The sequence below is a fragment of the Cuculus canorus genome, chromosome 2 (assembly GCF_017976375.1).
Source record: "Cuculus canorus isolate bCucCan1 chromosome 2, bCucCan1.pri, whole genome shotgun sequence".
Classification (NCBI taxonomy): domain Eukaryota; kingdom Metazoa; phylum Chordata; class Aves; order Cuculiformes; family Cuculidae; genus Cuculus; species Cuculus canorus.
The window spans coordinates 94,879,610-94,894,077 of NC_071402.1; the positions used below are offsets into that span (position 1 = coordinate 94,879,610).

A 14,468-nucleotide genomic window follows, 5' to 3' on the forward strand; every position below is an offset into this window, starting at 1 on the left:
GCAGGATCCTGGCCAGGAACAATCCCTCTGGAGAATTGAGGTGAGCCGTGGGAAAGATGGGGAATCGGATGTCTTCCCCCGAAAGAGACGTATATGAACTCATGAAAGCCCTTCTTAAGAAACAAGGTAAAAATATTTCTGGGCATGATCTTAAAGTAATACTTAAATGGGTACAGGAAAAGATACCCACCGTAACCGCATCTACTATATTTACGCGGGAACTCTGGGATGAAGTAGGGTTAAAACTGTGGGATGCAGCAACCACAGGGAATGATGAAGCACAGCGTATGCTCCCGTGGTCGAGGAGTATTTTTGAGACTTTAAAAGTACAAGAAAAGAGCCCCCGAGACAAGGTGAAAGGGGAGGAGGACTTTCCAATTATCCCTCCGTTATCACCAGTAAAGGATGGACCCTCCGCGGTACCAGAACTGTGCGCCGCTGGCTGTCCTCCTGAGGAGGATCCCTTTGATCCAGGACCTTTCCGAACGCCTGGATCGTCCAGGGGGAGTCTGCCGCCCGACATCATAAGCCTTTGGAGAGATAAAGACGGAACAGGGCTGCACAAAATAATAGCGAGGAATCAGAGGAGGTGGAAGATGGCGTGGCAGAGGAAACACCAGATCTTCGCTGGAAATCAGTTAGTTATGAAGCGATAAAAGAAATTTGAAAGGCTGTAAAAAGAAAGTATTGACTGTTTCGTCACCAAGCTGCCCACCGCCTCAGCGCTCGAAACAGCCACCGGCTCCATCGTATACATGAATAATTCACAGCCGTCATAGGATAGTCCTCTGCCACGAAAATGCTCTAACAACCAAAGACTGCTACCTGTTAAACAATTGATACAAACTTTATTTTGTGATATATCTGCATGTTTTAAGTGTTGTGTGTGTTCGGTGCCGTGTGTAGTTTGAGTATTCATACCATCATGCTATTCTTATTGACCGGTCGTAAAAAATATTGTATGGGTATATTAAGCCAGCTCTCAAAAGAGGGGTTCTGTGCGTGTGTATGCGTGTGTGTGTTTAAAGCGCTTTAAACGTTTGTAAGACTTGCAAATTGGGTTTTGGTTATATTGAGCCTCTGTTTTGATTAATCTTAAAAATGCAACTCTGAAACCTTTCAATCTCAAACGTCCACTAAGCCGGCAAACAGGTAGATTTACCTGGGACCTTTGAAGTGAAAGGCTGCAGAGGACAAGATTTTAAAATACATAGCTGTGTGTGAGTCTCCCCCCCATACTCCTGATTTTGTTTGAAAGTCAAGGTTTTTTTGTTTTGTTTCAGCTTGGGAGTCCTTATCTCTCTCTAGGGGAGTAACAATTTATGAAGAACACTCTGCATTCTAGTGTCTCTTATCAGATCAGCAACTGCTGGGTCCTAGTGCAGACAACTGTGGGGGGAGTTTTGGCCGGACACTGATGGGGACATGATTTAAGAGTCCGGGAGGAGTGTGCTCTGAGAGTAGAAAACTGCATAGAAGGGTTGGTACATTTGCACCCTTGAGAATTCCCATACAGGTAAAAACAGATAAAAGAAGCCAGGGGGTAAACTGTTAACATTAAAGAACCAAGGAAACCAGCAACCCAGCATGCAGCGGAGACGTGTGACAACAGTAAATGCTCCTGCTTGGATCTTCTCCACAGCCTCTTCAATAATAAGGGATTGAAGGTTTCGCTGTAAGCTTTTGGTCTTATTGGTAACGGGTTTGAGTGCTTGGTTAGTGGGTCATTCGAGTGTCGCTTTGCAGGGTCTTTTTGTGTAGCCTGGTGTTATTAATTCTGCTTTTACTGGACAAATACAAGCTATGGTTTATATTCCTTTCCCACCTGTGTACATCACCCAAAGCAGTTGTGTTACTCAATTAATACCATTTCTAAGATTGTGGTAGAGAAAACAGGCCTTCAGGTCGCACCTGGGGGAATTCAAACCTGGAAGTGTTTTGGGTGGAAAGTTTTGAATGCCACAATTGAACCCCTGCAAGGCAAATTACAAATAGTAGTTAAAACAATTTACAAAAGCTCCAAGGAACAATCAATCGAGTTAAACCTTCTTTCGGTATAAATAATGCAGAACTAAGTCCATTATTTGATCTTCTTAAGGGAGGACATGGCTTTAACGGCACCTCTTACTTTTAAGAGTGATGCACAACAAACTTTGAGCAAAATTGGAAAAGCCATTACTCAGAGAAAAGCTCATAGACGACTTGATGGTCAGGCATTTGGTCTAACAGCACAATTAGTACCTTTCAAAAGTAAAACGCTCCTCAAACTGAAAAGAAAAAAAAAAAAAAAAAAAAAGGGGAGAAATGTTACCTCCTAGTGAAAGAATTGCAAAGGCGACTTATGTGTTGAACTTTTGAACTTTTTACGTTTGGCTGGAGGTGGAACTGGTCCTTCTATTGTAATCCATCACCGATCCTAGAGTCAGGACTGAATAACCAGGACCAGCAAGATACCAAGGTGCTATACAAAGACTGGGACTCAGGTGAATGGGAAGGACCTGTTGAGCTAAAAATGACAGGAAGAGGTTATGTTTGTGTCATTACAGATAGCGGTCCAAGATAGGTTCCAGCGAAATAGGTCAGTAATAATGGATGCTTGTGTAATGTATAATTGTACCTATAAAATCACTCAAAAAGGTCAGAATGTAAATGCTAGTTTACCTGTGCATAGAAACGAAACAGCCTTGTATAGTCATATCTTTCCTAAAGTATCAAGTTCTTTTTCTTTTCCAGTTGCTTTGCATGTAGAAAATTTTTGTCTGATTAATGGAGTTAAAGTGTGCAGAGGAATATTGTCAAAATTTAATTGCAGGCTATGTAGCCTTGGATGGTTTACGTTACTAACTCCCAATCTCACTATGATTTATAACAAGAAACGAAGTAAACAAAATAAATGATCTATCCATCAATTTGGGTCTGACTGTAAGAGTACAGTCACCTTTCTGGGAACCTGGAGAAATTGTAGCTGCCTCAGCATTAGCTCCTGGGGTAGCAACTGCAGCAGCCTTGACAAAGCTGACAAATTTGGGATGTTGGTTGAGTAAGCAGACTAAAGCTATTTCAATGGCTTTGACTGGCTTGTTAGCGGATGTTAATAGTGTTAGGCATGTTACGTTACAAAATAGAGTTGCAAGAGATTTTTGCTTTTAGCACAGGGACACGGTTGTGAGGATTTTGAAGGTATGTGTTGGCATGAATCTTTCCGACCACTCGGAATCTATTCATGCGAGCATTCAACAGCTTAAGACTGGAGTCTCCAAATTACAACAGAGTGGTAGTTGGGACTGGTTAGATAAACTCTTTAAAGGACGGGGACTTTCAGGGTGGTTGAGAAGCCTTGTAAAAATGGTCGTATATGCTTTAGGTGTTTTTGTCTTGTTATTACTTTTATTGCCATGTTTATTACAATGTTTGCAAAGGTTGGTAGCGCGATCTATGAAAAAGATTCCTGTTGTGCAACAGGAAGGGGGAGATGTTGCAACAGCTGGGGGTTGCTTCAGGAGAACCCCCAGCACAGATCAGTTGATAAAGGCAGACGTGCTGGAGCCTGTAGGCCACAGGCCCTGGGAGGGAGTGAGACAAGAACTTTAACAAAGATTGCGGGCTTGATCGCGGGTACTTATTGTTGAATGGCAGGAAATTGTCGTTAAGTGAGGCAGAAGACCCTTTTGTATTAGCCAATACTGAGCTCGCTTTTTGCAATATGTATGAGCCTAAATTAGCTGTAACTGGTATAAATATAAGTTAGCTGCACAATAAAGACGACATTTGCTTGCATCAAGCTGCGTCCCGTCTCTTAATCGCGGCAAGTACAAACCAAATGTTTTCATCTGGACAGGATTCAACCCTGGTATGTTACAACCACAACAAAAATCATCTCAATCCAAGAGCCTTCCCTGTAATTTGGGCTGTGGTTTCTGCAAAATTGGAGGGTTCTTTTCCATGAATTATTTACTCAACTCCCCCTCTAGCTCCTTTCTTTTTTTTTTTTTCCTCCTAACAATTAAACATACCAGACGTGCCTTGGAAAAATCTTAGAACCATTTCAGATATCAGAATGATTTAAGCACAAGGCAGGTCAAGGTATGTGGGACTTAAGCCTGCCCCAATAAACATGCAGCATGTCAAGCTCTATAATGAGCCGTGTCCGGAGGTTTGGCTTCTCCTCTGACACACGGCCCCATTTTGGGGCCGCATGCAGGTGGAACAAGCTTGTCTCCCAAATGCTCCCAATGTACTGGCATCTCAATGCTTGAATTTTAGGGCCTGCTTCTCATTTATTATATGTCCTCCTTATTACGTTTTGGCAGGACAGTGCCAAGTCCCTGACATCTGAATAAATATAATTTATTCCTGCATTTCATGGTCATTTCACAGAGCAAGGCTAAAAGAAAATGAACTGCATAAAGTCTATCGGAAAGAGCAATTGTATCCTACTTATCTGACTCCATCTGGAGGAACAGTCCCAGAGGGAGCTCGTCAGTGCCTGAGCGAGAGGGAAGGAAAGTCCACTCCAAGTACAGAAACAAAACAGAGCTCATAAACACACTGATGCTCACTCTCACTTCCTCTGCTGTTGAACAAATCGCAGGATGCTTAGCGTTATGGCTAACTTATAGGCTAGCGCAATGGCATAAAACCCATTTTATTTTTAGTCGGTTCTTCAAAGCAGTAGAGTTAAAACCAAAACCTCAAAGAAAATTGTTCCTTTTTTTGAGAAATGGACTAAAGATGAGGAAACATGCGAATCTTCAGATAAACACCCATACCATTCACTTTCCAAAGTCAACAAAACACACACCAGAGTAACAGACTACTGAATATTAAAAACCCAAACGTGTGGTGCTTCTCACATCTACAATTCATATCTGGCAATCTGAAAGCAATTTACCTCCCCTAACCTGGCTACACTCAGAAGTGAACATCAAAAGGAATCCTTCCCACATATACACAACCCCCAACTTTATGTTCCACTCCACCATGAACAAGACAAGACTGCAAATCCCAAGCTAACGTGGTGCCATTCCCAGAAGGGTGTGTTTCACACCCAAGAGATCCTGAGCCCTATTTCTAGCACAAAATAAGCCTTTTCGGGAGCCCTGAACCTATGGTAGGTTCACATCTTACAGAAGCAGACTCATGGGTTTCCATTTGGGAGGAAGGGCAGGAATTGCCTTTGCCAGAATACTTTATGTTGCCTACCTGAGTGCCAAAAACTGTGGGCACGGAGGTTTTGAATGATTCCTGCTGCCACCAGAGCACTTGGATTTTATGGCAGTAGCTCACCTACACAATCACATCCAGCCATGTTAACACCAACATACATGGTTAAATATTTCTGCTCATCTTACAGGAAAACTAAGCAGCTCGCTGTGGGACACGGAGAGAGACTGTGGCAGAGCCACAAGTCTCATGTTTCAACAGCTAATTTCATCCTGTGGCTTTAGCAGGGGTAGATATTGGAATTAACATCAGAAAAGGGCCCAGAAACAGGAAGATCACGCTAAAACTAATTCAGCTGCTGTACTACAGACATACTACTTTTTTCTTGCACTCAGCAGCTCTTGTAAGCTCTTGAATGTCGTACTAGACACAAACTGATGTGAAGATGCACCGCCCACTGCATGCCTGGAGGGCTGGCCCTCCAGCAACACTCCCAGCTCCTGGGAAGGACTAATGGCACAGCATCGGTTGCCAGGCTCTCGCTGTGTACTTCATACATGTGTTTTTCACTGTGAGCTTGCATATCCACCACTACTACTTGCTAGAACTGATAAATTACTCTTATCCTAAACCACTGCAGGAGTGAGTTACCAGCCTAGAGCAGCAAATTCCAGTGGTGAACTAAATCATTGTGTGTATGAGATATCCCTCTTCTTTTACACTTCAATGTACCTCCTAAGTCTACAGAATGACTTCAAAATTGTGAGACTACAGTTGCTAAATGCAACCTTATTTTTGTTAAATTATTTGTATGATTAAGATTCTACATCCCGAAGTTTATTGTATTTTCAATCTATCCTAAAATTTCAGTCTCAAACATGAAATGATTTAACACAAAACTGATAACAAGCCTTCCCCCACTATTTTAAACAAATTATCATAAATCTTCATGTCTTAGTACTATTTTGGAATTATAAAACCTAACCTAGACTGCAAAGTGGCTCACAGTTTTGGATAGAGCCATCATGTCACTGCTTTGCTTCCAGCCGAATCAAACCACTGTGCTATTTTATGTGCTTACTCTGGCATGTGAGCATGCCTTCACTGTGGCAACATGCTCCCTTGGAAGGCTGGCACTTCAAGAACATGATTGATGCTGTCACCAGCTCAAATAAAGACAGTGTACCTACTGACACTGAATTACCAGGAAAGTGTACCTTCTGCCTGATCAGAAGCTACGCAAATTAATGATCGTTTTCTAATATGCCCAAAATTAAGAGTTCCCAAGGTTTTGACTTTGGGGCTTGTCCTTTTGTAATGGAAAATTTCTGTCGGTATCCAAAGAAGACTGGGATCAAAGGCCTCCAAGCCTACCAACTAAACAAGGTGTTTAAAACAAGAAGTGTGTTTGTTTAAGAGCACGCTGCAAGAGGACTGGGGCACTAAGATTTAGAAGTTATTGAAATTTAGACAAACCTATTATAGTGAGATTTTCTATTTTGATTTTGCCCAGTTGTAGGAAATCATCAGATTGTTCAACAGAAGCAGTCACACATTGTGTAGAACCATTGCTAGAAGAGCCTGAAAACTCAATTTGTGAGATCTCAATTAAACTATCTTTATTTAGAAACCCTTGAAATTCTCTATCATGTAACTCCCAGAGGCCCAGCTTAATTAGAAAATTGATCATGGGAAAACTTTTTAAAATGTAGGCTCCTAATCATAGTCTTCCTGTTATCACCTTTCGCCAAAGATCCATTGCTCACAGGGAGCTTCTTCCCTCTTTAGCCCTATATTATTCCACGTGCAATACTTTTAACTTGTAAATAATTCCAGAGAGTAAAGGTAACTTAAATGCATTGTAACAGAAGCTAGCAAGAAAACACAGTAAAAGCAAAGACCGTTGTACAACTGCGAGGAGATGACACACTTGTATCTACGCACGCTGCTGAAAGATACTAATTACGTCTCTGGCAAAGGGCATACAGGCTCTTTCAGAGAAGCTATTTAAAGATAAGAACACTGCAGACAAACACTTCAGAGATATCTGCACTATTTCCTTCTTGTGTAGGAAATTCTAGGTCACAAATTAAAAAAAAAGAAAAAAAGAGAGAATTAAAAAAATTTTAAAATAATGGAAAGCAGGGGAGCCCTGTCAGGTCTGGTCGGCGAGATGTATTCCAGGGTACTCAGATATTCATCAACTGTTACAGCTTTTTCATTCTGCTCCGCTTACCTTTTCAGAAGTAATTAGTACATTGTATTATTAAATCAAGGGTTCAGAAAACAAACTAATTTAAAATACATCCAAAGCCCCTTGTATTCTGGATAATGAAACCAAGCAGGTCATCTTGGTTAAGTTATGTCCCTTTGAAATTACAGGATGCTAAAATAAAACAAATCAACATTATTTGAATCATTAGATTTGCTGAAACACAGGAGAAGGCTAGGCATATGGGGCTTCTTTTCCTAAATACAGGATCTTAGACATGTCAAGGGCCTTTCTTCCACATTGTTGCAGGATAGTACTGTTTTATTGTTCACAGAATTCAGATGCTGCCACTTAACACCCCCCCTCCCCCCGAGTACTGAAGAGTCAACTTCTAGTGATGACTGGGATTTTTAAATTTCTCTGTTTAAAAATAGAAAATGAAAGTGCATGCTGCTGTGGTTCCACATATTTACACCATACTTCTGCCACTGGGTGCACTGGGACAAGGACAGAGATCTGATCACAGAGCTGCTCTCATGTTGGTGCTGGTTCTGGCTCTAGTGAAGATGCCCTTGCCAAAAAAAAGCTTTGACTATGAACACAGGGACAAACTCATCAGATCATTTTGAAGGACTAGAAACTAGAAGAATCCTAAATTTTGAAACAAACCAAACCAACCAAAAAGAAAAAAAACCCAAAACCTAAACATACACACAGAAACATGGGCTTTACTGTCTTGGATCATATTGCTTCTACACTTACTACTAAACAACTTTGAAAGTGGTTGCTCTTATTTCCATGTAATTGTGTGTCACATTTCATTATGAAACTTCCAACTCTCAAGGCTGGACAGACAGATGTGGACAGAAATTGGAAAAAACATACGTCCCACCACGCAAGCAATTTTGAATCCCTCAAAACACTTCAATAAATAGTAGCACAAACTTTCAAAACCAAAACAGACCCTTTCTAAAACAATCACAAGTCTTCCCTACACAGGGTTTAAGTAAGCTGCTGGCTCTTCCCTCTCCAGGCTCGCTGGGTACCATCAGAAGCACCAAACTAAGCCTGCCAGTGCCCTGGAATGCCTCTTCTGAGGTCATTCTGGAGCTGGATGTACCAGCGGGTTGCTACATGAATTCCCTACAAGCACACTAAGAACTAGCTTCCACCTCTTTTTTTTCCAACAGGCACGTAAGAAAGACCGCCACATGGAGCTAAACTGCCCGAGGGATCAAACGGGCACAACCTTAGGTAGCCAGGGCCTCCTGAGGGACAGAGCAGTTTGGACACCAATGCCAGTATCAGGCTAATAGCAATGTCTACAACCCCTCTCCCTCCAAGACATAGCTGCTTTCCTGCTTTTCCACAGAAACACATCCAGGTATCAGATGTCCAAGAAGATTTCACCCCCTGCTCCCCCATTTTTGCTGGCTCTTTTCAGGCTTTACAATGGAGGGTGATGTAGCAAATAAGCTTGTGGGGGTCTGAAACAGAGAGATGACAGCTTTCCCTTTCTGCTTTTCTTCAGTCTGTATAAGCAGACCAAAAACATGACATGTGTGGCACTCGGAGCAGATTTTCCCTTGCGGTTTTTAATATAATTGTAATTGGGATCTTGCTGTCTGAACACACGTGCTGTCTGAAATATATGAGTACTCCTGCGTACTGGAGAAATTAGGAATGAATTGCAAGTTCTTAATTGACAGTACGAAGCATCAATTATTCTACAGATGAATAACAAAAAAGAAAATTACAGGTGCAAAAGCTAAACAGCCACTGATTAAAATTTAAAGAAAAAGAAAAAAGCCTTCTGAATGAAGCAACTGAATAGGACAAAAGTATCCGTGCTTCCCATTTGCATTGTTAAAGCAGAATGGTAAGAGACAGTATGAAATAAAAATGGACATAAGTCACATCCCCACACAGGTTGCCTTTCTTTAAGTGCAAGTGCCTTCCAAATTATAAATAACACATGCTTAGTTAGCAAGCAGTGGAAACAAGTGCGTGAATGCAGCCATGTGTGCGCTCTCTCTCTCTCTCTCTCTCTCACACACACACACACACACACACACACGCTCTCCCACCATCTGAATTTTCCCACCAACAACTGTGGCAGTTGGCCCAGATCACAGCAGTGACACGCTGCCAACAGACTGATCAACCTTACAGCAGACTAAATTAGAAATACATTTCCACAGATTAGATTTCAGAGTACTGTGATGCCACTTTAAAGTCCATTAGATTCTGCTCCTCAAATCCTTTAAACAAACACAAAAGCTAGAAAACCACCCTTCTCCGTCCCCTCCACCCACCCGCTTTACCAGAAGTCCCACCAGGACAGAGGCTTCACATTGGACTAGAGTCAAGACAAATATATTAGCAATCGGTCTAAAGATACCACTAGCCTAAAACCTCACAGAAGAGAAGAAAAAAATCAAATCATGTTGCATTAAGCTGAGAAAGCCTCAGCAGGAAGCTACTGGTGGTGCTGACCAGCGCTGCTTGCAGATGTAACAGACACCTCAGAACTAGAAAGGAGAACTCAAACACAAGCTTTGAAGGCTTCAATCCACTGGGTAAGGCTTTTGCAGACAAGCTCTATCTGTAACAAATGCACATTCTCTTAGCAGATGATGGGACAAAACAGCAGCAAGAAGCATTGCTCCAGCACATCAAGGATGGAGCAGTGACCAGCTAAGAGGACAGCAGGGGCATCTGCCAGAAGCAAAACATACTGCATCATAATACAACAGTCGGGGGATTAAACGGAAAGATGCTATCTCCAGTACATGAATTGGGACACAGGGCCAGGGAAAGCCCCAAGGAAAGAGACCACTCAGGTAAGATCTCCTCCTTTAGCTTTATGTGGACAGTCAGCTGTACCTCACGCTAAGGTCTCCAAGTGTGACATACAGGCTTGCAGACACACATACCCGTGATCCCAGGCGCACACCATACAGCTCCAGCCTGGCTCAGGAACCTGGTCCTGTGAGGTAATTCGGGTATTCACTGTACAACTTCAGACACCTTGCCTTGGGATGCAGAGTGGGGGAGCTCACCTGTTTCAATTATCACCATGGGAACGATCCAGCTCCTGGGGTAGCTAAGACCAACAGCAACCCCTCCACCCACTATCAGATGAAAAGCCTCACTCGGATTGAACAATAAAGGACAGTGAGGAAGTAGAGAAGGTGAATTTCCAAATGGATTTCTCCTCTTGCAGGAACAAGTACTCAGGCAAGTGAAGCACTTCTTCAGTTTAAAGACAGACAAAACAAAGGAGGATGAGGAGGACTTAAGAGAGCTAGACAAAAACCCATTCAGGATAACAGAGTGTCAGGCATAACAGAAATTTCCTTTTGCACTATTACCAGCCTCATTTTATAGTCTTTACAACCATGAACTTGAATGCTCCTGCTGCAGATACAGTCAAATTGCTGAGAATTGAAATGCACACAATCTATTCAAGCGTAGCACCAGAACATTTGTGTAGCTGCTACTCAGTGTGTGGTGCTACAGCTCGTTCTTTGAATGAAACTGTCCCCACTGTGCTGCTGCGAGACTCCTACCTCGAAGACAGAGGAAAGTGAGAAAATCTTCTGTCTTGGGCTTCCTTTTGGAGAGGTCAGAAATCTGAGTGGCGGGAGGGGGTAACAACGGCTCCACTATCTTTATTGGAGTTGTGCTGGGACTGTTTGGCTGGGACTGAGCAAACTTCCTTTGTGCTTGCAGCCTTGGCCTGTGGAAACAAGAGCATATCAGAAGCATGTTAGGCACAACTTGCAGGAGAGATGTCAGAACATAAATATTCACTGTTTGTTCTTTTTTTAAAACGGAGAGATCTGAATCCATCTACCACTAATATCACATCCCTTTGTGGGTCAACTGCAAAGACAGCATTTTATTTGCTTTACCCTTTGGTACCTTCTGCGACAATTTAGAAAACCAGAAAGGGAACATCTTGACTACAAAATCTGTGACTACTATTTCATATGTTCCGAGTACATTCTTGCACATCATACAATTACAGTTTACCATTCACTTATTTGGAAATTAAGTCTGTATTTTGCACCATGAAAATGTCTTTTTTTTAACGTGTTACTGTTCTTTGCGTCTTGTTTTTAATTAATTTGCAAATGAGGTTTATTTTAGCCCCATTAAGGTTTTAATTTATTCCAATCTGCTAGGCTCTTATTTACATGGTAAAATATATATTAATAGATAAGGTATCTGTGTTAATGCCCAGTTCTACAAAAATGAATCAAAGTCTTCAGGGAAAAAGATGGTTTTGACAGGGAAAATATATGGTAAAAGCCATTAGATTTTTGTTACCCTGGCCACAGCCTAGAAGAGAGTAAGCAAGGAGGTCCCAGGTGCGGTTAAGTAGTATTTGTGACAAATATATAAGAACAAAGGACATAAATGGAGTGAATTTGTCTCAGTCCTGGTACTGGGCAATGGAGTGACTCTCTCTGATCAGTTTTAGAGCACGCCCAAGTACAGCTGTAGGAAATGAATGGATGCAGGGGGGTTTGGCAGTCAGGCTGCAAATTATTTCAAGCCTATCTGAAGGCTCTGATTAACTGCTAGGTGACAATGAATATGATTTTCTTTAATACATCTGGAACACAAATTAGTATTAGGGAAAGCACTTTGGGGCAGGACAGATACCCGGAGGGGGTCTCACTGGGAATCTGACTGGCCTCAGCATTTAAGAACATACTAATTTCTCACTTAAGCAACTGGGATTCTAATTATGATCTTCATTACAGCTTCAAAAAGGAGAAGAGCTACTGAAAGAACTTAAAATCATATTGAGAAAGGATGCAATTTTATGTCATTTTCTTCCTTAATAGCAGAGTATTTACATAATGTCAAACTGAAACATGTATCAAATAACACCAGAGGAAAAGCCAGGTCTTGTGACTCCACGGGAGGGCTTGACTGTTATGACTTAAGCACGGTTATTGTTCAGTATGGATGAATCACATAATAACACTCTTCTTTTTCATGGATATTAAATTTAATAGTTGTGTAAGAAGAGGTTTGTTACTGTATTTTAAGCTTCTACGACCTTGTGGCTAAAATAGAAAAGAAAACCTAAAAAAATCAAAGCAGTATTTGTATACACATACACCTGTCCACAAATGACAACACAGAACAAAAGCAACATTGGCGATTTTCTGCCTAAAGTCCACATAAAACTGTCCATGTCCTCACTATCCAGCTCCCATCCCCTCAAACAATTAAACACACCAGCCATTCTTACTTATTTTCATGTCCTTAATGGCAGATATATCATGGTGTTTATTATTTTTTTTATCACGGTGCTTATAATTTCTGAACTGGAATTAAAGGATGATTGAACACATATCTTTCCTCATATCTATGAACAATTACCTTTCCAGAATGAAAGTTTTGTATAGATCTGTCTGTATATCCCCCAAATCACTCAAGATTGCCTGGCAAAGCTCTATTCCTTCAAGTAGAAGGAAGACTCCTGCACAGGATGAATGGGAATTTAGTTTCAACCAACTACATTTTTATCACCAAAACCACACGTGCAGCCCGTGAAAAACATTTTGTGTTGGCTTCTGTTCTGCACAAAATGTACACTCTCTTGCCAAAAAAACAGACTATAAAGGTTAGCAAGCAAGCCTGCCTGCTGCTCTCATCTGCACAGCAATTTTCCCACATCGACGTGCTTCCTCAGCTTGGTGGTAAAAAACATACACTATCCACTCACCGCATCTCTGAAACTACCTGCTCAAGTCTCACATGATCAAAGATAAGCAGCAAGAGGATTAAACATCCACCACCACCCCAAAAAATAAAGGTTAAGCCTGTTCTATGGTTCAAAATTAACCCTTTGCAGCAAGGATTTGCCAGGGCTCTTTACAGTATCTCTGTTATTGGTCCCTAGAGCACTGAAAGAGGATAGGTAGGGAATGACTTGTACGTTCAGCATAGACAAGAAAAGAATTAGGGAATTCAAAGTACTTTGGTTTGGTTGCTAAAAAAACACTCCTCTATCTGTCCTCCCCTGGTACAAATGATTCCCCGCTTGTTTTGCTTGCCCATTTCCCATGGGCATGCAGCCTAGCCTGCCAGCACCACTGGCTCTCCACCATCCACCACGCTCCACGAGGGCCCTTCATTACAGTCAGGAGAATGAAAATGCCAGACCTTCTCCCCACCCAGCTTCAAACTACGACCATGAACTTTTGCAGCTTCTTGGGGAGGCTGCCGAGACTTGTTGCTATAGGGTCAGGTATGCCCGAGATGCTTCTCCTCTCACACCTCTATTGATGTTTGCTGGTGCTTCCTCCTGTATGGTTTGAACTCACCAGTGCCACAAAACCAGGCCTGCTCCTTATGAAATACCCATTTTTCATTAAAACCCTGAACAGTTACACAGGGCACAAGCATGAACAATTTGACTACAAATGCTAGAAAATGAAGGCACCCTTTTGTGACTGCAGCATCCTTTAGGTTTCTGCAACAATTACTGTTCTTTGCATGGATAGTAATGTGCTTCCTGAGCTTCTACTTCAATGCCTAAGGATGTACAGAGCAAGCCATGAGCAAGAAACAAACTATTCTCTGGCTACAACACATTAAGATGAGGCACTGAGGTTAGGAAACAAAAGCCAAGCTTTTAAGCATCCTTTGCTCCAGATTTCTGTAAAGATGGGCCAGCAAATGAAAAATATAAACATTTCAAAACTTGTGCAACAAATTAAAATTGTTTCCTTGTGAAGGAGTGTTTGGATCTTAACAACCTCACACGTTCCCATGAAAACCTCTAGAAGTATAAAACCAATCATATCAGGTACAGTTTCATATTACACTTAATCCCATAGAAGTGTGAAGCTGCTGCCAAAAAAGGAGGTACCACCTTCCACTACTGTTACATAAGATCAAGCATAGCAGTCTGCCATACTCACGCACCACTTCTGAGCAAGGCAGAATGGATAAGGAAGTGATGAAAGTGCTCAGAAAGACATTCTATGTGTTATAAACACACATCACCACCAGTGCAGCTTTGCTCTTTGCTTGTCAAGGCAGCTATTTCTACAGGAATGACCTA

At 41.8% G+C, this 14,468-nt stretch overlaps 1 protein-coding gene across 2 annotated transcripts in view; it reads right to left on the minus strand.

The window, feature by feature from the left end:
• Positions 1 to 14,468, minus strand: part of JARID2 (jumonji and AT-rich interaction domain containing 2) — a 230,728-nt gene that overhangs the window by 57,818 nt on the left and 158,442 nt on the right. For both annotated transcript variants that reach the window (XM_054057388.1, XM_054057387.1), the window contains exon 4: positions 10,948 to 11,117. In XM_054057388.1, coding sequence (XP_053913363.1) covers positions 10,948 to 11,117 — 170 coding nt within the window. The remainder of the gene's footprint in view (positions 1 to 10,947; positions 11,118 to 14,468) is intronic.